Consider the following 23,444-nt stretch of genomic DNA (forward strand, 5'->3'; position numbering starts at 1 on the left):
TAGGTCAAGATGTCTGTTTTGAACTATGAATGACAACGCAGAGAGAGCCAGGAGAGTTGGAGGTAGAGGCAGACCACAAGGAGTTCGGGTTTGAGGAGAAGGAGTTGGAAGGAGAGGAAGGGGAGGAAGAGGAGGAAGAGGACAAGAGTGACAGGGAAGAGGACGAGGGCAAAGAAGGGAAGCAAAGAGAGCGATTGAGGAATTTTTCTCCACATGGCGCTGGCGATATGATCGTCGTCCCTGTGCCCGCATTCCACTTCTCCAGGCAATAGAGGAAGCATGTGGCGACATTGACGCTGCCTCTATTCAAGGATGGATGCGCCATGCAAGAAGGTTCTTTCCTCTGTGTTTAGCAAGAGAGGACATAGCATGCGACGTGGATGAAGTACTGTGGCCAGACCCAGCCCGGAGGAGAGATGAAGCCTAGACACAGACCCAACCCCTACCCTCCCCCCAACCAACACACACACACAAACACACACACAATTAATTTTTTGGTAAAAAATACAATATTTGTTTGAAATTAGCTTTTTCATAGATGTGTTTGGTTTCTGTCCAACTACATATGGTGGTTGGATTTTTTTCTTCTTATGTGCTGTACAAACATTGTATTTAGAGCAGCAAATGATTTGGAAAAAATAAATATTTTTGGTTTCAATACTGCTTCTGTGTGTTGTGAGTATATTCCACCTTCTCTCTGCACGTTTGTATGGAAATAAACGTAGAATCCCATGAAAGACAGAAGAGCTTTAGGTTTTAAACATGTGTGTACATGATGTATCCAACATGTCATATTATGACAAAAGTGTTTGCAATGTGAGGTAAATGCTTGCTTTTGAGATGTGTTTATGACATTTTGAATGTTGTGTGTCATTTTGCTTGAGATTTGAGGCATTTTGCGTGAGCAATTGTGGGTTTTGTGTGTAGAGTTTTGAAAAATAGACACAGAATTTTGAAAATGTGTGTAATTATTTGTTAAAAACTGTAATATGTTCTGACTCAATAACACATGTGGCAGGAACTTTATCTTTAAGCAGATACACAGCACGTACTTTAACAGACTCGTTTCTGAAAATTAAATCACTAAAACTGACACTAAATTTGTATTTCCGCGGTTCACCTGACGCGAAACTCGAGACACTTGGTTGAGATAACGGTCTCAAATCAAGTGCGCATGTGCACATGCCCAGATGTCCAGACTGACATGATGTCTGCAGAAGAGAGCTTTGTGCAAAATAGGCATAATAAAAGGCGCTATAAAGTCATCTGTCTGATGTAATATTGATGTAATGTAATATTTGTCCTGTCTGCATGAGGTAATTTGTATTTTTGTAATATTATAAATATGTAAATCTGTGCTGTATTCTTTTTTTACTGGAGTATTGTTAATCATCTAATTTTTTTTAGATGTAAACAATGTCTTTTTGACATGTTTTTCATGTCATGTAATTAACTTACTCCCCCACACATTAGAGGTGGGCGATACCGGGAATTTTGGTATCGATCCGATACCAAGTAAATGCAGGGCCAGTATCGCCGATATCGATACCGATACCGATACTTTTTAATATTTAAGCTTCATAGATCCAAAGGATCCAAAAGACCTAGGATAGAATTTCGCCAAACATTGTACGTGACAACAAAATACTTTGTTATCACAATCAACATTTTTGTTTAGAAACAATGGAACAGTAACAAAACAAAGTTTGCCTCAACATTAGGACAATAAATCTTTTTTGAGGTAGAAAAGGAGAAACCACAATACACAAATAAAATAAAAATTCTCCCCTCACTAGACATCTTTTCTAGTTCTTTCTTTCTTTGTTTCTTTTTTCAAATAGAATTGTTCTTAGGAAAAACAATAAAAAATAAGGAATTTTCTTCCTTTCAGTGCAATTCTGTTTTTTCTTAAATAAACAGAGTGTAAAAAAATATCACTCAACACAACTTAAAACAAAATCTCCTGAGGTAGAGGGCTGACAAACCACAATACAACAAAATTAACACACCACAACAAATACTGTAAACAGTTTCAAACTTATTCTGTTTTTTCTGAGGAGAGCGCTGAGTGGGCGGGCCAGGCTGAGCCTACCTGCATGGCTGTTTGGCTGGCGCCGCTGAGCCACGTGACGGTGCAACAACAAAAGACGGGGGTGCACCTGTGTGTGACACAGCGCAGCGCTACTCTTACAGACAGAGAGTAGACTTTGATGAATCCGTGTGCGCAGCAGTCAGTGCGTGTGGGAGGGAAAAAAAGCTTAAGTATCGATCTTTTTACACGAGTATTGCTCAATATCAATACCAGCGTTGGTATCGATATTATCGATATTTGAATCGATCCGCCCACCTCTACACACATACACTTACACCCTTCATTCACATACCTCGTGTGATATTGTTAATATGTGCATGAAATGAAAGATTGTGAGTGGAAGGAGAGACGACTGAGTTCTTCATCATCACTGAGAATGTGTTAGATTTAGAGAGAGGAGATTTTCTACCTATAAGAAGAATTTCAGTTATATCAGCATTTAATGTGAGAAAATTGTAAGAGAACCATGTTCTTAATTCTATTAGACAATCAGAGAGAGAGATGGAGGAGGAAGAGTAGCCGTGAGCACAGTGGACAGGTATAGCTCGGTGTCGTCTGCATAACAACAAAATTGAATGTTGTATTTCCTAAAGATACATCCAATGGGAAGCAGGTAAATTATAAATAGTATAGGCCTCAAGACAGAGCCCTGAGGGACACCACTAATAACAAGAGTTACTGTGAATACGTCTACTGTACACGTCTAGAAATGTATGAAGAAAACCAATCAAGCACAGTATCACTAAGACCAATATATGCTAGCCGATCCAATACCTTTTATTTTAAATTCACTTTCACTATTAACTGATAGCATTCACTTACATCAGGCTCTAAACCTCCTGGTTCTACCCACCATTCACTCCACTATAGATAATCACATTATTTCCCAGTAATAGTTTAACTTAAAGATTTATACTTTTATTATTACTATTTACTTATTAATGTTTACTGTGTAATTAATGACCTATTAATTACACAGTATAATTCATTCATTGCTAAACATTTCTCCCCAACACTGTGAGCATCATTTCTGTAAAATGTGAATGCGCTGGTGTTTTTTGAGATTACTCTGTGTAATAAAACTCTTTCCACACTGTGAGCACTGACACGGTTTCTCTCCAGTGTGAATGCGCTGATGTATTTTGAGATGACTCGGTATATTAAAACTCTTTCCACACTGTGAGCACTGATACGGTTTCTCTCCCGTGTGAATGTTCTGGTGTCTTTTTAGATCACTCTGTCCATTAAAACTCTTTCCACACTGTGAGCACTGATACGGTTTCTCTCCAGTGTGAATGCGCTTGTGTGTTTTGAGAGCACTCTGTTGATTAAAACTCTTTCCACACTGTGAGCACTGATATGGTTTCTCTCCAGTGTGAATGTGCTGGTGTCTTTTCAGATCACTCTGTCCATTAAAACTCTTTCCACACTGTGAGCACTGATACGGTTTCTCTCCAGTGTGAATGCGCTTGTGTGTATTGAGAGCACTCTTTCGATTAAAACTCTTTCCACACTGTGAGCACTGATATGGTTTTACTCCAGTGTGAATGCGCTGGTGTATTTTGAGATTAGTCTGTCTATTAAAACTCTTTCCACACTGTGAGCACTGATATGGATTCTCTCCAGTGTGAATGTGCTGGTGTCTCTTCAGAGCACTCTGTCCATTAAAACTCTTTCCACACTGTGAGCACTGATACAGTTTTTCTCCAGTGTGAATGCGCTGGTGTCTTTTGAGATGACTCTGTCCATTAAAACTCTTTCCACACTGTGAGCACTGATACGGTTTCTCTCCAGTGTGAATGCGCTGGTGTCTTTTGAGACAACTCTGTCCATTAAAACTCTTTCCACACTGTGAGCACTGATACGGTTTCTCTCCAGTGTGAATGCGCTGGTGTCTTTTGAGATGACTCTGTCTATTAAAATGCTTTCCACACTGTGAGCACTGATACGGTTTCTCTCCAGTGTGAATGTGCTGGTGTGTTTTGAGATGACTCTGTCTATTAAAACTCTTTCCACAATGTGAGCACTGATACGGTTTCTCTCCAGTGTGAATGTGCTGGTGTTTTTTGAGATTACTCTGTATATTAAAACTCTTTCCACACTGTGAACACTGATACGGTTTCTCCCCAGTGTGAATGCGCTGGTGTCTTTTGAGATGACTCTGTCTATTAAAATGCTTTCCACACTGTGAGCACTGATACGGTTTCTCTCCAGTGTGAATGTGCTGGTGTACTTCAAGTTTACTCTGTGTATTAAAACTCTTCACACACTGTGCGCACTGATACGGTTTCTCTACTGTGTGAATGCGCTGGTGTCTTTTGAGCACACTCTGGAACTTGAAGCTCTTCCCACACTGTGAGCAGACGTTTCCTTCTTCCTGTGTGGGACTGAGAGAGGTGTTAATGCTGACAGTACCAGAGGACGTTTGCTGATTACTGGAGCTTCTGGTGGGCGTCAGATCCTCATGTTCAGTCTTAATCTTCACCAGAGTCTGATATTTATCATGGTTGCAGCTCTTGATGTGATTGTGGAGCTGATTTTGGGTTGTAGAGGATTGTGGACACGAGGAGCAGCAGAAATCCTTGTTCAGTTCTGAAGCAGAAAATAATAAAATACATTTATAACATTATAAATATTAAATACATTTATAACATTATAAATAATAAAATACATTTATAACATTATAAATAATAAAATACATTTATAACATTATAAATAATCACATACATTTATAACATTATAAATAATCAAATACATTTATAACATTATAAATAATCAAATACATTTATAACATTATAAATAATCACATATATTTATAACATTATAAATAATCAAATACATTTATAACATTATAAATAATCACATACATTTATAACATTATAAATAATAAATACATTTATAACATTATAAATAATAAATACATTTATAACATTATAAATAATAAATACATTTATAACATTATAAATAATCAAATACATTCATAACATTATAAATAATAAATACATTTATAACATTATAAATAATCAAATACATTTATAAAATTATAAATAATCAAACACATTTATAACATTATAAATAATCAAATACATTTATACCATTATAAATAATCAAATACATTTATAACATTATAAACAAATACATTTATAACATTATAAATAATCAAATACATTTATAACAATATAAATAATAAATACATTTATAACATTATAAATAATCAAATACATTCATAACATTATAAATAATAAATACATTTATAACATTATAAATAATCAAATACATTTATAACATTATAAATAATCAAATACATTTATAACATTATAAATAATCAAATACATTTATAACATTATAAATAATCAAATACATTTATAACATTATAAATAATCAAATACATTCATAACATTATAAATAATCAAATACATTCATAACATTATAAATAATAAATAAATTTATAACATTATAAATAATCAAATACATTTATAACATTATAAATAATCAAATACATTTATAACATTATAAATAATCAAATACATTTATAACATTATAAATAATCATATACATTTATAAAATTATAAATAATCAAATAAATTTATAACATTATAAATAATCAAATACATTCATAACATTATAAATAATAAATACTGTTAGTAATTGTTAAACTGAGATCTGATGCTAAAGTCCTGTAACTTGATTCATCATTTCCTGCTCACACTGATCTGCATGAGCACAATACAAGCTTTCACTGTATGATGCTTCATCCCAGGTTCCTCTGATTCTATTCAATCCAAATCTTATTTTACTCAAGATAAAAAATATCTTACTGAGTTCATCTTTATCTTCAGGTTCTTCCTTCTTCACAGGCTTCATCTGGAAACCTCCACACTGTTGGTCCTCTGGGGTGAGGTGTTCCTCAGAGGTGACGTGTTCCACAGGGATTAAAGATCCTTCACCTGAAATTCATCAATATGTGAAGAAGAAACTCAACAACTGGAGGAAACTGAAGGTTGTGGGTTTAGTTACCACAAATAAATACTTAGATTTATCCAGACTGGAAGTATCAGCACTTCTCCACAGGACAGCACGGTACAGTACAGGTTCTAATCCCACTATCCACATTCTCTTATTAGTTCTACTATACTAACCAAACTGTACTGTACTAACATGGCAAATTGCTCCACATTTACTTACAGAAGTAACTTCCATCTTCTTCCTCCTCCTTCTTTATTAGTTTCTCTTGGAATCCTTCATTTTGTAGATCTATGGGGGTGACGTGTCCCTCTTCTGCTGACTGCATTATTAAAAGATCTGACAGGCAGACGGACAGATAGACAAATGTACTTTATTTATTCCCTATTAAAGAGAAATCCAGGAAAACTCTTTCAGACTGTTTTAACTGTTTATTTTTAATGCTGTGAGGCTGTAAACAGAGTGAAAATTTTGAAACTATTGTGGGACTGAGCAGCATCAGACAGAAAAGACTTCTAATAGAACTTTTTGGGTTGGTTTCACAGACAGGGATTAAGCCTAGTCCTAGACTACACAGCATTTTGAATGGAGATTCTCTATTTAAACCTAAATGTAGTCCTGGACTATAAACCTTAATCCCTGTCTGGGAAACAACCCTTTGAGTTTGGTGGAAGTGGTTTTGTGGCCCAAAGTGAAATGATGAAGTCTGATGTTCTTTACATCTAGTTTCTCATCCACTCCCAATAACAGTGCTGTACTAATACTTTTAGCTTTTACTATAAACCTGTAAAACAACCTGGAAACAAAGCTACAAGAACTCGCTGTTTCTATCAAACATTAAACACTGTAAACAAAGCTGAAAATGTGACGCGTTTATATCAAAATGTTACATTTAATAATGAATAAACTCTGAATCCGTTACAATCGACTGATTCGTCGGTTCAATGAATCGGTTCATCAGTACTGAATCATGTGTGATGCTAACAGTTAGTGGAGCAGCTAATAGTTTGTTTGTTTAAATAAAACTGGAGATAAAGCTCCTCAAATCCTCACAGTGATGTTTTATTATAAACTCTAGTTTTATTATTAATTAGAATGTGGTTATAATTAAATATAAGGGTTATAATTAAATACATATTTTACTTACAGATGAGGCTCTACAGTACAAACACAGCAGCTTCTTGTTCTTCTTATGATGTTTAATGGCGGTTGGCAGAACAACTTAAGACGCACCAGCGCCACCAACTGGACTGGAGTTGAACAGCAGCTTAGCAGTAAAACATCTCCATTAGCACATCTGTATTAGTGGTGTGCGATACTGCAACATTTGGTAACATCCGATTGAACGACTCTTTGAAATGAACTAAAGGAACCGAGTCGCTCCTCTAGTATAAGGATAAATAATTAAGGAATAAACTTGTTTAATGATGTTAAATCTGATTGGTTCATGGCGTTTGTGTTTTAAAGCAGAAACAAACACAGGCACATCTCTGTACAAGAGAATATTTTTCTGAAACTAAATAAATAAAGTAAATAAATGGAATTTGTTTGTAGATGTGATTCCAGTATACAGTATTTGTTTGGGTTTAGAATGTAACGTGAAAGTAAAGTAATGAGGAACGAGATTATATTTTCCAGGATGTAATGAGTAAAGTAATCCCATTACAATTTTAGTTAAGTACCCTTATAGCACATCTACATCTCTGAGACGTCTGTTGGATGTAACCCAGTTGGTCTGGAATACGTATTTAATAGAGCGTTTGCTCATCTGCAATACGTCTCTGATACGTCACTGGCGGATCGTGGAAGATCTTCAGCTGCTGCGTTCCAGATCAATCTAACTACATCATCATGCCTGCATCTCAGAGACGCTTATGAGAGCTATCCGAGACCATCTAATAGAGCGCTTATTCATCTGTAATACATCTCCTAAATATCAGGCTTGGATGCTGAAATGGCGTTCACATGCTGTATTCCAGACTTATGTGTACAGTATAGCTAAAATACAGCGTCTGAATGTAATTGAATGTGTGTGTGCACTCCCCTCTCATGTACTGCTTTAATAATAATAATAAGAATAAGAATAAGAATAATAGATAATACAGATAATATATCTATAAACAACAGACATTATAATCAGGGGTAGTAACATTCTTATTTATTATTGTTCCTTATATTATAATTATACATTATAATAATAATAATTACGATGAACACAAATAACAAAACAAAAATAACAATTAACTACTAAATAAAATGTAATTTAAAGTTTTCTTTCTTGTTGCCAGCCGCAAGTAATCTTTTAAGCAGTTCTCCGCTTCTGCTTCAGTTGGCGCTGGCAGCACTGGATTTTTCATCGCGGCAGCTGTATGTGAGAAACAAACAGTATTAAAAGAGTCACAAAATAAGTGCTACACTTATGTTATATTAAAGTGGATAAATGGCGCTGTATGTAAGCAAAACGTAGCCTAATCTGACAAAAGGGCATGGTTTTAAACATGACGTTGCTGTCGGGGTCTTCTTTATTTGTATTTTTTTAAGATTAAAAGGGACATTGAAGGTTAAATTTGCTGACAGCTTTACCCCATTTGAAGTAAAGTCGATTTTTTGTACAAATTACACAAATTGTATCCTATGTGCTTTGACAACACATGAAAACCACATGACCAATAGCCGGCAGTAAAACGCTGTGACTGACCTGTAGCGAGAAAAGACTCCTGAGGAGGATGACACGTGGCGGAGATCAGCTTTCTAAACGGTAGGTTTCAGTTTGTAAACTAAATGAATGAATAAATAAATGTGACTTATCAATGTGTTTATCATTACAGTTTAGGTATATGAATACGTGAGTGCAGTTTGGACATGTTTGTAGAATTATCAGTGTGAGTCACCAGGTGCATTGTGGCAAAAGTTTGTGGTGTACCCCTCAGCAGGACCAGTATCTGCTCCTTTGTGCAAGGAGGAACAGGATAAGCACTGCCAGAGCCCTACAAAATGAACTCGAGCAGGCCACTGGTGTGAATGTGTCTGACCAAACAATCAAAACAGGCTTCATGAGGGTGGCCTGAAGGCCCCACGTCCTGTAGTGGGCCCTGTGCTCACAGCCCAGCACCGTAGAGCTCGATTGGCATTTGCCATAGAACACCGGAATTGGCAGATCCGCCACTGGCGCCCAGTGGGTCCTGGGTTCCTCCTGGTGCACGACAGTGCCCGGCCTCATGTGACGAGAGTATGACTTTGAATTCAACCTTCTCTAGGATGATAATTATCATTTCCATTAATCTATGTGGCATCCTTTCGTTCCTAACACATTACCCAGTCCATATCAGGAAAGATAATCTGCATTATTTTTTTTCTCCCATTGAGATCTGATGTGTAGGCTCCATATAAACATTCTGATTGTTTCTTTAGGTGTAAATTGTTTATCTTGACTTACCAATAATAACTTGTCCACATGCGGTTTGTTTTAGACCTCGCTTGTCTCCCCTGCCGCACCAGTTAAGGCTTTTCGCAAGGTTGGGGGTGAACACCTTGCTGGCAATTCTCCAGATTGTCTTTTTCATGGTATGTCCACCACTTAGTGACAGCATGTTAATCTGAAATAATGCACAGTAATAGAAATGTATAAACTTCATACATTTTGTTGTTACTATTAAATGTCTTATTTGCATTTTATTTAAAGGTTTTTTTTAATTAAGTATGAATCCGTATATATAAAGTTACATTCTCCCATTGTCATTCACCCAAATGTTATTTGTATTTTTTTTTTCTTGCATTTGTAGTACATTTTTAAAGTTAAGGCTATCATACACTTAAAAATATAAAACAACAGGAAATATTTGTGAATACTTTGTGAATCTTGTCATGGTCTTATTTGATGGAAAATAATTGATAAATGAGCTTTACCATCCTTTGCTTCAGTCCGTTGCTCAGAAGCCTTTCTTCTAAATTTTCTAGGGCTTCTACTGAATCCAGAGGGATGACATTCAAGTCTTCATCATCTTGCTGTTGTGGGGGCAAAATTCGACGACCACCCACAAGAGATTCTACAAGAGATGTCAGGTAATTTATCTTCAGGTCCATCTCTCTCAGTGCCTCCAGGACAGTTCTGTCTACAGCTGCAAAATAAAAAAAATATCATTTTACAAGATCTAGTCCATTTTCTATTCATGATTAATGTGTTGTAGGGCTGTTCATTCTAACTGATCAAACTTACGTGCGCACTGATTGGGTATGAACCGCCTTGACAGTCCCTGCTGTATGGTGGGTGCTGTTAAAGCAGAAATTAAAATGAAAAAGTTCACTCTACAGAAGATGCATTTTGCAACCTAAGACGTTGTTCTTACCTATAATATTTATGTATTAATAAACTGATAAATTGCTTTTCTCCTTCTTCAGTAAACTCACCGTTGACATGAGGTAGGACGCCCTGGCCTTGTCCTGTCCCTTGAGAAGCATCTGCCCATGTACACTGGTTGGACATGGGCCACCTTGATGGATCTCGTTGCTGTTAACAGCGAATAAAAAATTAGAAAATACATGACTTTTTTTTTTCTTTTTTCTTTATTTATTTTGTAAACATTTTTACTGCAAACCCTTTGGAATTGTCTATATTTCTGCATAAATTTGACCTAAAACTTCATCCGGTTTTCACACAAGTCCTAATAGTAGATAGGGAGATTCAAATCAAACAAATAAGACAAATATTAGACTTGGTCATTTATTTATTGAGGAAAATGATCCAATATAACATACAACCCCTGGCAAAAATTATGGAATCACCACTCTTGGAAGATGTTCTGTCAATTGTTTAATTTTGTAGAAAAAAAAAAAATCACAGACATGCCACAAAACTATCATTTTTCAAAATGTCAACCTTCTGGCATTAAGAAACAATAAAAAAAAGAAACAAATATAATAGTTGTGGTCAGTCACAATTGCTTTTTTTAGATCAAGTAGAGGAAAAAAATATGGAATCACTCAAATCTGAGGAAAAAATTTTGGAATCACTCTGTAATTTGCAGTTTAAAAACAAAACATCTGCAGCAGATTAGATTTGCTAATTATTCTTCAGTTTAAAAAGAGTGCTTACACCTCGGAGAGCTGTTGCACAAAGCAGATTGTCATGAATCATGGTTCCAACACAAGATATGTCAGTTGAAACAAATGAGAGGATTATAAAACTCCTTCAAGAAGATAAATCATTGTGGAATGTCGCAAAAGATGTTGGTTGTTCCCAGTAAGCTGTGTTTAAAATCTGGACCAAGTACAAACAAAATGGGAAGGTTGTAAAAGGGAAGCATACTGGTAGACCAAGTAAGACATCAAAGCATCAAGATAGAAAACTTAAAGCAATATGTCTTGAAAACAGAAAATGCACAACAAAACAAATGAGAAACAAGTGACCGGAAAGTGGAGTCAATGTCTGTGACTGAACTGTAAGAAATCACCTAAAAGAAATGGGATTTACATACAGAAAAGCCAAACAAAAGCCATCATTAACACCTAAAAAGAAAAGAACAAGGTTAAAGAAGGCTAAAGAAAAGCAATCGTGGACTGTGGGTGACTGGATAAAAGTGATCTTCAGTGATGAATCGCGAATCTGCATTGGGCAAGGTGATGATGCTGGAACTTTTGTTTGGTGTCTGTCCAATGAAATTTATGAAGATAACTGCCTAAAGAAAACATGTTAATTTCCACAGTTGTTGATGATATGGGCCTGCATGTCGGGTAAAGGCACAGGGGAGATGGTCTTCAATAAATGCCAAAGTCCACATTGAAATTTTGGACGCTTTTCTTATTCCATCAGTTGAAAGGATGTTTGGTGATGATGACTTCATTTTTCAAGATGATAATGCATCTTGCCATAGGGCAAAGGACGTGAAAAATTTCCTTCAAGAAAACATATAATGTCAATGGCATGGCCTGCAAATAGTCAGGATCTCAATCCATTTGAAAATCTCTGGTGGAAATTGAAGAAAATGGTCAATGACAAGGTTCCAACCTGCAAAGCTGATCTGGCAACAGCAAGAGACAGTTGAAGGCAGATTGATGAAGAATACTGTTTGTCATTAGTTAACTCCATGCCTCAGAGAGTTTAAACCATTATAAAAGCCAGAGGTGGTGCAACAAAGTAATAATGGTGCAGTGTTTTCTAATGATTCCATAATTTTTTCCTCAGATTTGAGTGATTCCATATTTTTTTCCTCTACTTGATCTAAAAAAAAGCAATTGTGACTGACCACAACTATTATATTTGTTTCTTTTTTTATTGTTTCTTAATGCCAGAGGGTTGACAGTTTGAGAAATGATAGTTTTGTGGCATGTCTGTGATTTATTTTTTTTCTACAAAATTAAACAATTGAAAGAACATCTTCCAAGAGTGGTGATTCCATAATTTTTGCCAGGGGTTGTATATGTGAGTGAATCTTCAGGATTAGCAGATAATTTGAAGGTGAAATTAGAGTCAGGTGTTTTCAATCAATGGGATGACAATCAGGTATGAGTGGGCACCCTGTTTTATTTAAAGAACAGGGATCTATCAAAGTCTGATCTTCACAGCACACATTTGTGGAAGTGTATCATGGCACAAACAAAGAAGATTTCTGAGAGAAGTCATTGATTCTCATCAGGCTGGAAAGGGTTACAAAACCATCTCTAAAGAGTTTGGACTCCACCAATCCACAGTCAGACAGGTTGTGTACAAATGTTGGAAATTCAAGACCATTATTACCTTCCCCAGGAGTGGTCGACCAACAGTGATCATGACAAGAGCAAGGCGTGTAATAGTCGGCGAGGTCACGAAGGAACCCAAGGTAACTTATAAGCAACTACAGGTCTTTCTCACATTGGCTAATGTTGTTCATGAGTCCACCATCAGGAGAACACTGAACAACAGTGGTGTGCATGGCAGGGTTGCAAGGAGAAAGCCACTGCTCTCCAAAAAGAACATTGCTGCTCGTCTGCAGTTTGCTAAAGATAAAGAAGACAAGCCAGAAGGCTACTGGAACAATGGAACAGATCTTTTTGGTTTAAATGAGAAGCGTTATGTTTGGAGAAAGGAAAACACTGCATTCCAGCATAAAAACCTTATCCCATCTGTGAAACACGGTGGTGGTAGTATCATGGTTTAGGCCTTTTTTGCTGCATCTGCAAGAGAATGTGGGTCACGCAGCAAGACAACAACCAGAAGCACACAAGTCATTTTACCAAAGAATAGTTAAAGAAGAATAAAGTTAATGTTTTGGAATGGCCAAGTCAAAGTCCCGATATTAATGCAATAATGTTGTGGATGGACCTGAAGCAAGCGGTTCATGTGAGGAAACCCACCAACATAACAGAGTTGAAGCTGTGAAGTTGTACGGAGGAATGGGTTAAAACTCCTCCAAGCCGATGTGCAGGACTAATCAGGAGTTTTCGGAAACGTTTAGTTGCAGTTATTGCTGCACAAAGGGGTCACACCAGATACTGAAAGCAAAGGTTCACATACTTTTACCACTCATAGATCTGTAACATTGTCATTTTTTTATTGAAGAAAATGGTCCAAAGTCTAATATTTGTGTTTCATTTGTTTGATATGGTTCTCCTTATCTACTTGTAGGACTTGTGTGAAAAGCTGATGATGTTTTAAGTCAAATGTATGCAGAAATATAAAATTCTAAAGGGTTTCAAGCACCACTGTAGTTTTGGTTTTGATAAGGCATGATGAGAAAATTAGCTTGGTTACGGCAATTATGGCACATTCTGTGCTTTTGAGAATGCTTGATTTTTATTATTTGCATTTCAGCGACTTCAGGCATCATTCTTACCTGTAGTGTTAACGTATTAATACCCAACTGAAAAATTGCTTTTCTCCTTCTTCAGTAAACTCACCATTGACATGAGGTAGAACCCCCTGGCCTTGTCCTGTACACTGGTCAGAAATGGGCCACCTTGATGGCTCTTGTTGCATGGTATATGCTGTTTACAGGGAATAAAAAAAAAGATACTCAGAACATGTGTGACTCTAGTTTTGTTTTGACTGGGCATGATGAGAAAATTAGCTTGGTTATGGTGATTATGGCTCATCCTGTGTGTCACAAGAAGACTAACTAACCTGGGCCCAGATTCTTAAAAGAATCTTGGTGTAAAGATAAACTTAACTGGTAGAGCAAGCATCACACTAAACACACACTCTGACAGTTAAGATTATCTTAACGCTATTTTAAGCATCATATTCATGCTCAGATGCTTTTGAGATTAAAAGTGTACTTAACTGTCATAGCTGTATGGTGGGTGCTGTTAATGGAGAAATAAAAATAAAAATGGTTACTCTACAGAAAATGCCTGACTTTTATTTTTAGTATTTTAGCTACCTAAAGTGTCATTGTTAACTATATTATTCATGTATTAATGCCCAACTGGATAAAAAAATATTTTTCTGCTTCTTCAGTAAACTCACCACTGACATGAGGTAGAACACCCTGGCCTTGTGCTGTCCCATGAGAAGCATCTGCCCATGTACACTGGTTGGACATAGGCCACCTTGATGCATCTTGTTGCATGGTAGGTGCTGTTTACAGAAAATTAAAATAAAAAATGACTTTGTGATATTACATTTTTTCCATATCACCCACCTCTAACTCTGAGATTATTTATTTATAGTTTTGGTATTGACAGAGCATGACTAGATTAGTTTGGTTATGACAATTATGGCTCAATTATGGAATGTCACAAGAAGACTAACTAACCTGGGCCAAGATTCCCAAAAGGATCTTAGTGTTAAGATTATCTTAACTTGTAGAGCGAGCATTACACTTAAGACTTACGCTCTACTAGTTAACATTCATAAACACTAATTTAAGAATCATATTCATGCTAAGATGCTTTTAAAAACCCCATGCCTGCTTTATAACTAACTCACATGGCTGTTAAGTCCTGTGTTTAGTTAATAATTGCTCGTTAACCGCAGGACTTCTCATGAATTAAAAAAAAAATTCACCATGTGTATTGTCATGATAGAAACTATTTGCAGTGCTATGTCCAGCTTTATTAGCTGATACAGCCCCATCTATTTAAAGCCAAGAGTGATGATTTTGTACACTAGCATTTTATTTTTAAACAGGCCACTAAAGTGGATACTAAACAAAGCAACCAGCAGCTAAGCAGCCCCTTAAAACACTTACTGTACTGAATTACTAAAAATGAAAGTTCCAAATCTTTAAGGGCCTAGATAGTATACAAAATGTATAGAATTTAGAGAATTAAACATTCTCTCTGACTGAGGAACAAATTGGGTAATCTTAAAAAATAAATCACAAGTTTGTTGTGTGCTCATGTTAGCTTCAAATCAGAAGTGCTTCTTGGTAAATAGCTTACCATAGAATCCTGTACTTAATGTTGATGCCTTGAAGTCTCAGTTGTAATTTGACGTATGTAACTATGATCCCAATTTATCCTTGGCGTAAAAGTAATCTATTGTTCCAAATGCACAAACACTTTCAAATTGCAAATTTCACATCTTTTTATGGCAAACTAGCATTGACATTATGATAACATCAACTTTTTTCTTAAATGTAATAAGAAATTCCTTGAATGTTGTCTTTGTTGTGTTTAACATTTGGGAGCCCTTGGTAAGTGAAAATAAGTACAGATACTCTACAGAGAACACAATTACTATTTTGGCTGAATTTAACATGTTGGAAAAAAGTAAACATAAAATGTGGCCTGACATACAATTGTCCCCTGCTTCTGATTTGTCGTCATTTAGGACAGTGTTGCTGTGGTGATCCATGTGTTGAATAAAGCAGAAAAGACCGGGTAAGTATTATGTTTTTTTTTCAGAAGTGCCAATATCTATAGTGGACAACAGTCATTTCCTTTATGTGGGGAAACAAAAATGGCTTTCTGATCATTAACGAAACATGATATTAACAAGTTGGATTGATGACGTCTGGATGTTCTATTTGCATAATGAGATTGATACTACTATTTTATTAAAACAGAGGTTTTTACTTGAGTCATAAGACTTGGACTCAACTCATGAATAGATGGTTTCATGAGCAACGTTACTAAAAAGATGTGCGCTCATTTTGGCAACAGAAGTTGAGATTTATTCCATTGATCCACTGTGTTAATCAGTGGAATAAATCAATAATACAGGACAACATATCTTAATGTATATTAGCTTCTTAAAGTTTGTACTGAGTGATGATACAGATGCACAGATTTATGGGTTTAAATAAATCTCAAAATAGAAATGTAGTTAGCCTTGTTTAGTTTAGCCTAAAACAGTCAGGTTTTTATTGAGAATAACACAAAATGGATTTGTTCCCTCGGCTAGCATGGGTCAGTGAGTGAATGCTTCACTTCTGTTGCCAGAATGCGCACTCATCTTCGCGACAACTTTGAAAGGGTCTATTTGATGACAAGTCAATTGAGACTCGACTTGACAAAATCAAAAAAGACCCTCAACTGGACTCATAACAGGAGTTGATATCCAAGTTCAAGACCCAAAATGGAAGAACCATGAGAGGCATTTGACTGCAAACAGGACTTTACACAGTCTATGGAAGCATATCAGTATTATGTTTTATGGAATGTGTGGCAGATATTTCTGATTTAATAGTCCGTGTTAGCTGACCATAGGCTGTCTTCCTTATTCCGCTACGCCCACGCCACAAAGAGTTTGTTTCTTCCGCCTTTGCGTTAGAATTTCCGGTCATATCATATCAGATGGTTTACGGTCGTATCGTATTCAAAGTGAATGCAGTCTAAAGTAGGCTTCTGCTGTGGACACTGATTATAAAGTAGCTAGCTATGCTAACCCAACATTCCAACAGATTTCCAACACAACACACAAATAATAAAGTGTTGTAGGGCACCATATCTAAAGAAGAAGAGGACCTGCATCTATGGGTTAAGGAGCTAAATTTACATTTAAATTTAACAAACGTCCACACGTCTATTGTTATTATTTTGTGGATGGGGAAACTTGGTTATGAAGCTCCAGTGAAAAGGACACGTCAGGTGTTTGTGAAGCTATCTGGTAAGATATTAGCCTAAGAGAGATCCTTGCCAAGAGCCTCGCAAGCATAATAACATAATTACTCTGGGTAAGGACGTGGTCTTGGTTTCCCCACCACAAAATGGTAAGAGCAGACGTGTGGATGTTTGGGTGGATGTTTTAAATTTAGCAACTTCAACCACAGACGCAGCTCCTCTTCTTTGGAAGACTGTGGATGTGGCTTCTTTGGATGGTTATATGGTGCTCCACAACACTTCAATCTTTTTGTGTTGTGTTCATAACACTATTGTTCAAGTGGAATTCTCCTCCTCTTCCAATTATTCAACTAGAATCTGTGCGACGAAACCAAGCTGAAATTAGTTTCTTATTCTTATTTTTTATTCTTACCTTTCATTTAGGCACCAGAACGTAACTGCTGTATCGTTTAAAGAGGAACGGAAAATTAGAAAAATAAGCTGGTGAATTGGACGTGAATTTTTATAATTGCTCGTAGCTCAGCCTTGTTTTGTCAACCAGACTGATAAACCAAATAACTTGGCAACACGTTTTCAAAGACATTTTGTCACAGAATGAGTGTAGTAGGCTAAAATATGTAATTGCAAAAAGGAGAGGTGCTATTTCCTTTTAATATTTCAATTTTGTCATCTTTCTAGCTTGGTGTTGTCTATGATAATAGAAACATATAAAAACATTATTAGAGAGTGCAAATGCATATAAGGTGAATTATCATTTTGACGTCATTATTGTGTAATCATAAGGCATGAATATGCAGTTCTGGAAATGCGTTGTAATTAAAATGCATTTATAATTAAATTGTTAATTTAATTATCAATTGAATTTAATTAATCATTTGTGTAAATGAAATGTCAATAGTGCATCAAATGGCAAATTTAAATGTTAAAACTGAATTTGAATTATCATTTGGAGACCAACATTGAGTGGGAAATTTAAATTCAAACATACACTATATTGCCAAAAGTATTCACTCACCCACGCAAATCATTGAATTCAGGTGTTCCAATCCCTTCCATGGCCACAGGTGTATAAAACCAAGCACCTAGGCATGCAGACTGCTTCTACAAACATTTGTGAAAGAATGGATCGCTCTCAGGAGCTCAGTGAACTCCAGCATGGTACCGTTATAGGATGCCACCTGTGCAACAAGTCCTGTCGTGAAATTTCCTCGCTGCTAAATATTCCACAGTCGACTGTCAGTGGTATTATAACAAAGTGGAAGCGATTGGGAACGACAGCAACTCAGCCACGAAGTGGTAGGCCTTGTAAAATGACGGGGTCAGCAGATGCTGGGGCGCATAGTGCGCAGAGGTCACCAACTTTCTGCAGAGTCAAGCGCTATAGACCTCCAAACTTCATGTGGCCTTCAGATTAGCTCAAGAACAGTGTGTAGAGCTTCATGGAATTGGTTTCCATGGCCGAGCAGATGCATCCAAACCTTACATCACCAAGCGCAATGCAAAGCGTCGGATGCAGTGGTGTAAAGCACACCTCCACTGGACTCTAGAGCAGTGGAGACGTGTTCTCTGGAGTGACGAATCACGCTTTTCCGTCTGGCAATCCGATGGACGAGTCTTGGTTTGGCGGTTGCCAGGAGAACGGTACTCGTCTGTCTGCATTGTGCCGAGTGTAAGGTTTGGTGGAGGGGGGATTATGGTGTGGAGTTGTTTTTCAGGATTTGGGCTCTTAATGCTTCAGCAAACCAAGAGATTTTGGCCAATTTCATGCTCCCAACTTTGCAGGAACAGTTTGGGGATGGCCTCTTCCTGTTCCAACATGACTGCGCACCAGTGCACAAAGCAAGGTCCATAAAGACATAGATGAGTGAGTTTGGTGTGGAAGAACTTGACTGGCCTGCACAGAGTCCTGACCTCAACCCGACAGAACACCTTTGGGATGAATTAGAGCGGAGACTGTGAGCCAGGCCTTCTCGTCCAACATCAGTGTCTGGCCTCACAAATGCGCTTCTGGAAGAATGGTCAAAAATTCCCATAAACACACTCCTAAACCTTGTGAAAAGCTTTCCCAGAAGAGTTGAAGCTGTTATAGCTGCAAAGGGTGGGCCCACATCATATTAAACCCTATGGATTAAGAATAGGACGTCACTCAAGTTCATATGCGTGCGAAAGGGAGATGAGCGAATACTTTTGGCAATATAGTGTAAGAATACATTTTACATATTATATTTTCATTAGATTTTTGCTACTGATCTGCTTCCATATACATAAACAGTCTGAACTGGTCCTGATGATGAGGGAGATTTCTACTGCCATCATCACATTGCTTTTTCAGCTGATTGTAGAATAAACAGTTCTGGCTGAAGGGTTGAGTTGCAGTTGTGAAAGTGTTGGTCTAAACTACTCGACTAAACTACACACTAATAAATAAAGTAATTGTACTTTACTATACTTGGGTATTGTTTTTGGAAGACTTTTGCTTTAGTACAAGAATGTTAGTACAGTATTTGTAATATTTGTACTTTGTCAAGAGCTTACATTTGCTTACATTTTTAATTAGACATTCAAACTACTCTTCCCAAAGGGTGAAGTCCAGGGGAGTTTTACATAACTTTTCCCTTGCCTGATGAGTCTTTTTTTTTTTTCTTTTCTTTTTTTCTTCTTTTTTTTTTTTTTACATTCCTGTCTCTGTAAAATTGAACCCTCTGTAACTCATCTTTGTTCAAAGCCCAATGTTGTGTGCAGTGCAGAGGTACTCTAGGACCAGGATTCCGAAAACTGCTTAAAGGTAACAGGGGAAAATGCATGCTGTTGATTACTTCAGTCATTAGGTTAAAAATACTGAAGTGTTCCTTTTAAATCCACCATTCTAAATGTTTCAGACATTATATACCTTGACTATCTGACAGGTTGTTACACCACTCCTGCTCTGCTCTTCCAGGCTGAAAGGTGCTGGTTAGTGCTAAGAATGCAAAAAAAAAAAAAAATGTCAGGTTTAGAGCGTTGACATTTTTGCAACTCTTTTGTGATGAAAGGTGTAGCTATGGTATGAGATTGTTAGTAGATGACATGCACTGTGGTTGCTTCAACAACAAAAATGTGTGTAGTCTGTGTGGTAGGATCCACACAATTGTAAAATTAAATGCACTAACCGTTATTTTTTGAACCATGTTTCTGTCTTTGTGGTGGGGCTGGGGGCCTTGGTGCATTTGCAAGTTTTTTTACTTTGGCAGGTTGTGGTTCTTCTTCTTGTTCAGAGGAAGAGTATATTTTCTTTCTATAAGAGTACAGTAATAAATTAGCAATAGGTAGTACACACTGCAGAATTGTTTTACAATATGTATAGCACAGTATGCACAGCTCACTTCCTGACTCTCTTTCCCAGAGTTTCTGTGCTGGAGTTTCTTAACTCAGTTTCTGAGTTAAGATCTGATGTGTAGCATGACTTTTTCCAGTTGGCAACAATGTTGTCAAACGACTCTGAGGAGGGCAAAAAAAGAAAAGAGTAGCTTAGATCAGGTATATTATGGTTACAATAATATATTTTTCCATACAGTGTGTGGTCACCAAACTTTTATTATCACCTGATTCATAAAGTATTCGCACGCTGTGCTTGCTCCACCCTTTATCAGGCTGTGGGACCTCTGATTTCCTGAAACTTTTCAAGAGTCGGTTTTCGTCTTTGTAGGGAGGCCACCAGGAGAAGCCATCCTCATACCAAGATTTTGCCACTGGTCCGGTCTGCTCCTCCCCAACAAACTCTACTATGAGGTACATTGCAGGAGCTGCACCATGCCCAACCCCCCCAAAATGACACGTTTTTTCTGACAGAAAGGTACTAATACTTTTGTTATTTTTTTTTAAAGTGAGCTGTAAATAGATGCATTAATAAATTTTTCACACATACTACCATTCACCGTTTGCGATCACAGTTAAAAATATATCATTCTAATATTATTTAATGCAAAACTAGAAGTTTCAGATAATGAGGAAGCTACAAATGTAACACAATTTCCAAAATGTAGATGTATCCAGAGTAATGTGTGTGTGTGTGTGTGTGTGTGTGTGTGTGTGTGTGTGTGTGTGTGTGTGTGTGTGTGTGTTTTATACACACGTTCATTACTCTGGATACATCTACATTTTGGATATTGTGCTACATTTGTAGCTTCCTAATTATCTGAAACTTCTAGTTTTACATTACACACACAATTCTCCACTTATCAAATGTGATATGCTTACATTTCAGGGTAAACAAAAATGGTAAACAAAATTGCAGTATTTGATTTATCACTTTTAAAAAATAAAATAAAAAATATTGAATTAATTGAATAGACAGTTTGATATGTAGTTTGCTATATTTAAATCCACATTGTAGTTAGTTTTGGATATAAAAAAATTCTTGCTAGTGATTCCAAACATTATGAAAGGTAGTACACATTTACTGAGTTTTTGCATGCAAGAGTGGAATTGACACAAATTTGTGTTTATATGGAATTAGGAAGGCCTTCCCCTCTATTTGATCAGCTTTGCAGAAATGTATCGTTCTTGTGAGCCCATGAACCAAATATATGCCAAAGGTAGATGATGACAGTGGATAATCAAAGAATGATTCATGCTGCTCAAATCTGCTGTATGCCACAAATACCTCATTCCTGCAAGAGATGATATTTTTAACCTTTGCAACTTTTCCCTCAAGGTAAATATAACTGTTGGCCTGGTCAAGCTTGACAGTGAACTGTGGTGTTACCAGCTTTTTGTATTGGGTTGCACCATAAAAAGGTGAAGGAAGAGGACCAGAGATGCTTTGTCTTAATAAACATATCTCTTTTTCTGGGCTATCTCTCCATGGTACCTCTGACAGTCTTTTTACAATTTGACTGAGTGGGCTGCTAGGTTTTCTAATCATTTTTTTCATTTTACTCAGGTGGTTTTCATATTGGAAGGCACTGAAGCTGTCAAGAACACCGTGATTTTTAACGTCTTGCGCAAGATGCGCTAGATTGTGAACATTGTACGACACAAATTTAGGGCCATAGAGCTGTCCAAAATGAGAAACAAAAAGACCTAGGATGTTATTGGCATATTCAAGATAGTCCTCAATCAGAGTATTGTTGCTAAGGATGAAAATGCCCACAAATAGCAGCAGAAAACTTTGGTACACTGCGGTGCTCAATGTATCTTTGAGCAGAACAGGGCCAGTGTACAATAAAAATTGTCTAAACTCTGTGGCTTTCCACCTGTCAATTTCTCTGAGAGTCCTTGGTCGATGTGCAAACTCAATAGGTACATAGCTTTGGATACCCAGCAGCCTTTCCGTTAATGCGTTTTCCTGAAAGTTGGACAGCCTACAAGTGAGAGCACCTAACTTCAGCCACAGGTACAGAAGTCGCCGCATGACACCTAGGCACACAAGGTGCATGTAATCAAGAAGGAACCCAGATACCATTCCCAGAGATGTCTTTTCTAGAGCTGAAATACCATGGTGGTGATCCAAATCGGTCTTATCCCTGAAACTTTGATCTGTCCGTTGTGGCAGGTCGGTTCTAGGATACGTCATTCTGTTGTCTATGTAAACGCCTTCCTGTGTGCATTTCTCACACCCATGGTACCCTGTGTGATCTTTTATACACTTGATAAAAGCACGAGCTGGGGCATCACAGACCATTGAAGAAAGCTGCAAAGTTAACCTTACTCCCTCAAAGTCAAACCCCTCAGCAAGCTTGGCTATCTCTAATGCAAAGTCATCAAGAAACTCGTTTGGTGAATTAGGCTTTCTTTCACCACAAAACAGCCCAATTGTCACTGGCTCATGATGTGGCAAGTTAATAACAGTGCCAAGGATGGGCCACAGCTGTGTTGGTGAGCTTTTGAAAAGTGGTAGCCCATCAATATTGACTTGAAGTTTCAGGTGTTTTGTATTGGTCACTAAACCCTTGTTTTTTTGCAGAATGTGTGTAATTGATTGGAGCACACCAAAGTAGTAGTACTGACCACCGGCTTTATCCTGAATTGCAAGATCATTTGATCTTGCTGTACTCAAGAGTGTCCTGGCATCTTTTGGCAAGATTGAGTGATACTTGCCAAGGAAATCTAGCAGTGCATTTATTAGGGGGCCTGTGGTAGCCTAGTGGGTAGGGCTTTGGGCTATCAACCGGAAGATTGGCGGTTCAAATCCTGGCTCTGCTATGTAGCCACTGTTGGGTCCTTGAGCAAGGACCTTAACCCTGTCTGCTCCAGGGGCGCCGTAAGTTGGCTGACCCTGCGCTCTGACCCCAGCTTCCAACACCAGCTGGGATATGCGAAGAAAGAATTTCATTGTACTGTACATCTGTATATGTATATATGACAAATAAAGGATATCTTTCTTTATTGCACTGTGCGTGATGTGGTGTTGAATTGCCCATTTTGCTAG

The 23,444-nt window shown here is 37.2% G+C and overlaps 2 protein-coding genes across 5 annotated transcripts; both read right to left on the reverse strand.

Annotated features, from left to right (window-relative positions):
• Nucleotides 1-2,566: 2,566 nt before the first annotated feature.
• Nucleotides 2,567-7,970, reverse strand: LOC134326279 (zinc finger protein 271-like). The gene is made up of 2 exons (XM_063008446.1): nt 7,911-7,970; nt 2,567-4,445 (listed from the first exon to the last, which is right to left on the reverse strand). The coding sequence occupies exons 1-2, from the start codon at nt 7,968-7,970 to the stop codon at nt 3,117-3,119; spliced, it is 1,389 nt and encodes a 462-aa protein (XP_062864516.1). The 3' UTR covers nt 2,567-3,116.
• Nucleotides 7,971-8,198: 228 nt separating this feature from the next.
• LOC134326417 (uncharacterized) lies at nt 8,199-20,946 on the reverse strand. Of its 4 annotated transcripts, none has more exons than XM_063008575.1 (9): nt 19,926-19,994; nt 14,496-14,606; nt 14,311-14,332; nt 13,928-14,014; nt 10,463-10,562; nt 10,272-10,325; nt 9,962-10,173; nt 9,492-9,651; nt 8,199-8,420 (listed from the first exon to the last, which is right to left on the reverse strand). In XM_063008575.1, the coding sequence occupies exons 2-9, from the start codon at nt 14,552-14,554 to the stop codon at nt 8,296-8,298; spliced, it is 819 nt and encodes a 272-aa protein (XP_062864645.1). In that variant the 5' UTR covers nt 14,555-14,606; nt 19,926-19,994; the 3' UTR covers nt 8,199-8,295. The 4 variants fall into 4 exon arrangements, with proteins under 4 accessions (XP_062864645.1, XP_062864644.1, XP_062864643.1 ...); XM_063008573.1 differs by lacking the exons at nt 8,199-8,420; nt 9,492-9,651; nt 14,311-14,332 and adding exons at nt 20,185-20,309; nt 20,398-20,512; nt 20,617-20,946 and having other exon boundaries at nt 9,968-10,173; XM_063008576.1 differs by lacking the exons at nt 8,199-8,420; nt 9,492-9,651; nt 14,311-14,332; nt 14,496-14,606; nt 19,926-19,994 and adding exons at nt 20,185-20,309; nt 20,398-20,512; nt 20,617-20,946 and having other exon boundaries at nt 9,968-10,173.
• Nucleotides 20,947-23,444: the final 2,498 nt, after the last annotated feature.

Source organism: Trichomycterus rosablanca, chromosome 14 (genome assembly GCF_030014385.1).
Source record: "Trichomycterus rosablanca isolate fTriRos1 chromosome 14, fTriRos1.hap1, whole genome shotgun sequence".
Taxonomy (NCBI): Eukaryota; Metazoa; Chordata; class Actinopteri; order Siluriformes; family Trichomycteridae; genus Trichomycterus; species Trichomycterus rosablanca.

Coding starts and splice junctions, on each gene's coding strand:
- LOC134326279 (XM_063008446.1), bottom strand. CDS start 7,970: ATGAATAAGCGCTCTATTAGATGGTCTCGGATAGCTCTCATAAGCGTC. Junction 4,446..7,910: donor TAAGCGTCTCTGAGATGCAG/GCATGATGATGT, acceptor GTCTGCTCACAG/TGTGGGAAGAGCTTCAAGTT.
- LOC134326417 (XM_063008573.1), bottom strand. CDS start 20,809: ATGTACCTCATAGTAGAGTTTGTTGGGGAGGAGCAGACCGGACCAGTG. Junction 14,607..19,925: donor CAACCTGTCAGATAGTCAAG/GTATATAATGTC, acceptor TTCTGTAAACAG/CACCTACCATGCAACAAGAT. Junction 14,015..14,495: donor TGTTCTACCTCATGTCAGTG/GTGAGTTTACTG, acceptor CCCTGTAAACAG/CATATACCATGCAACAAGAG.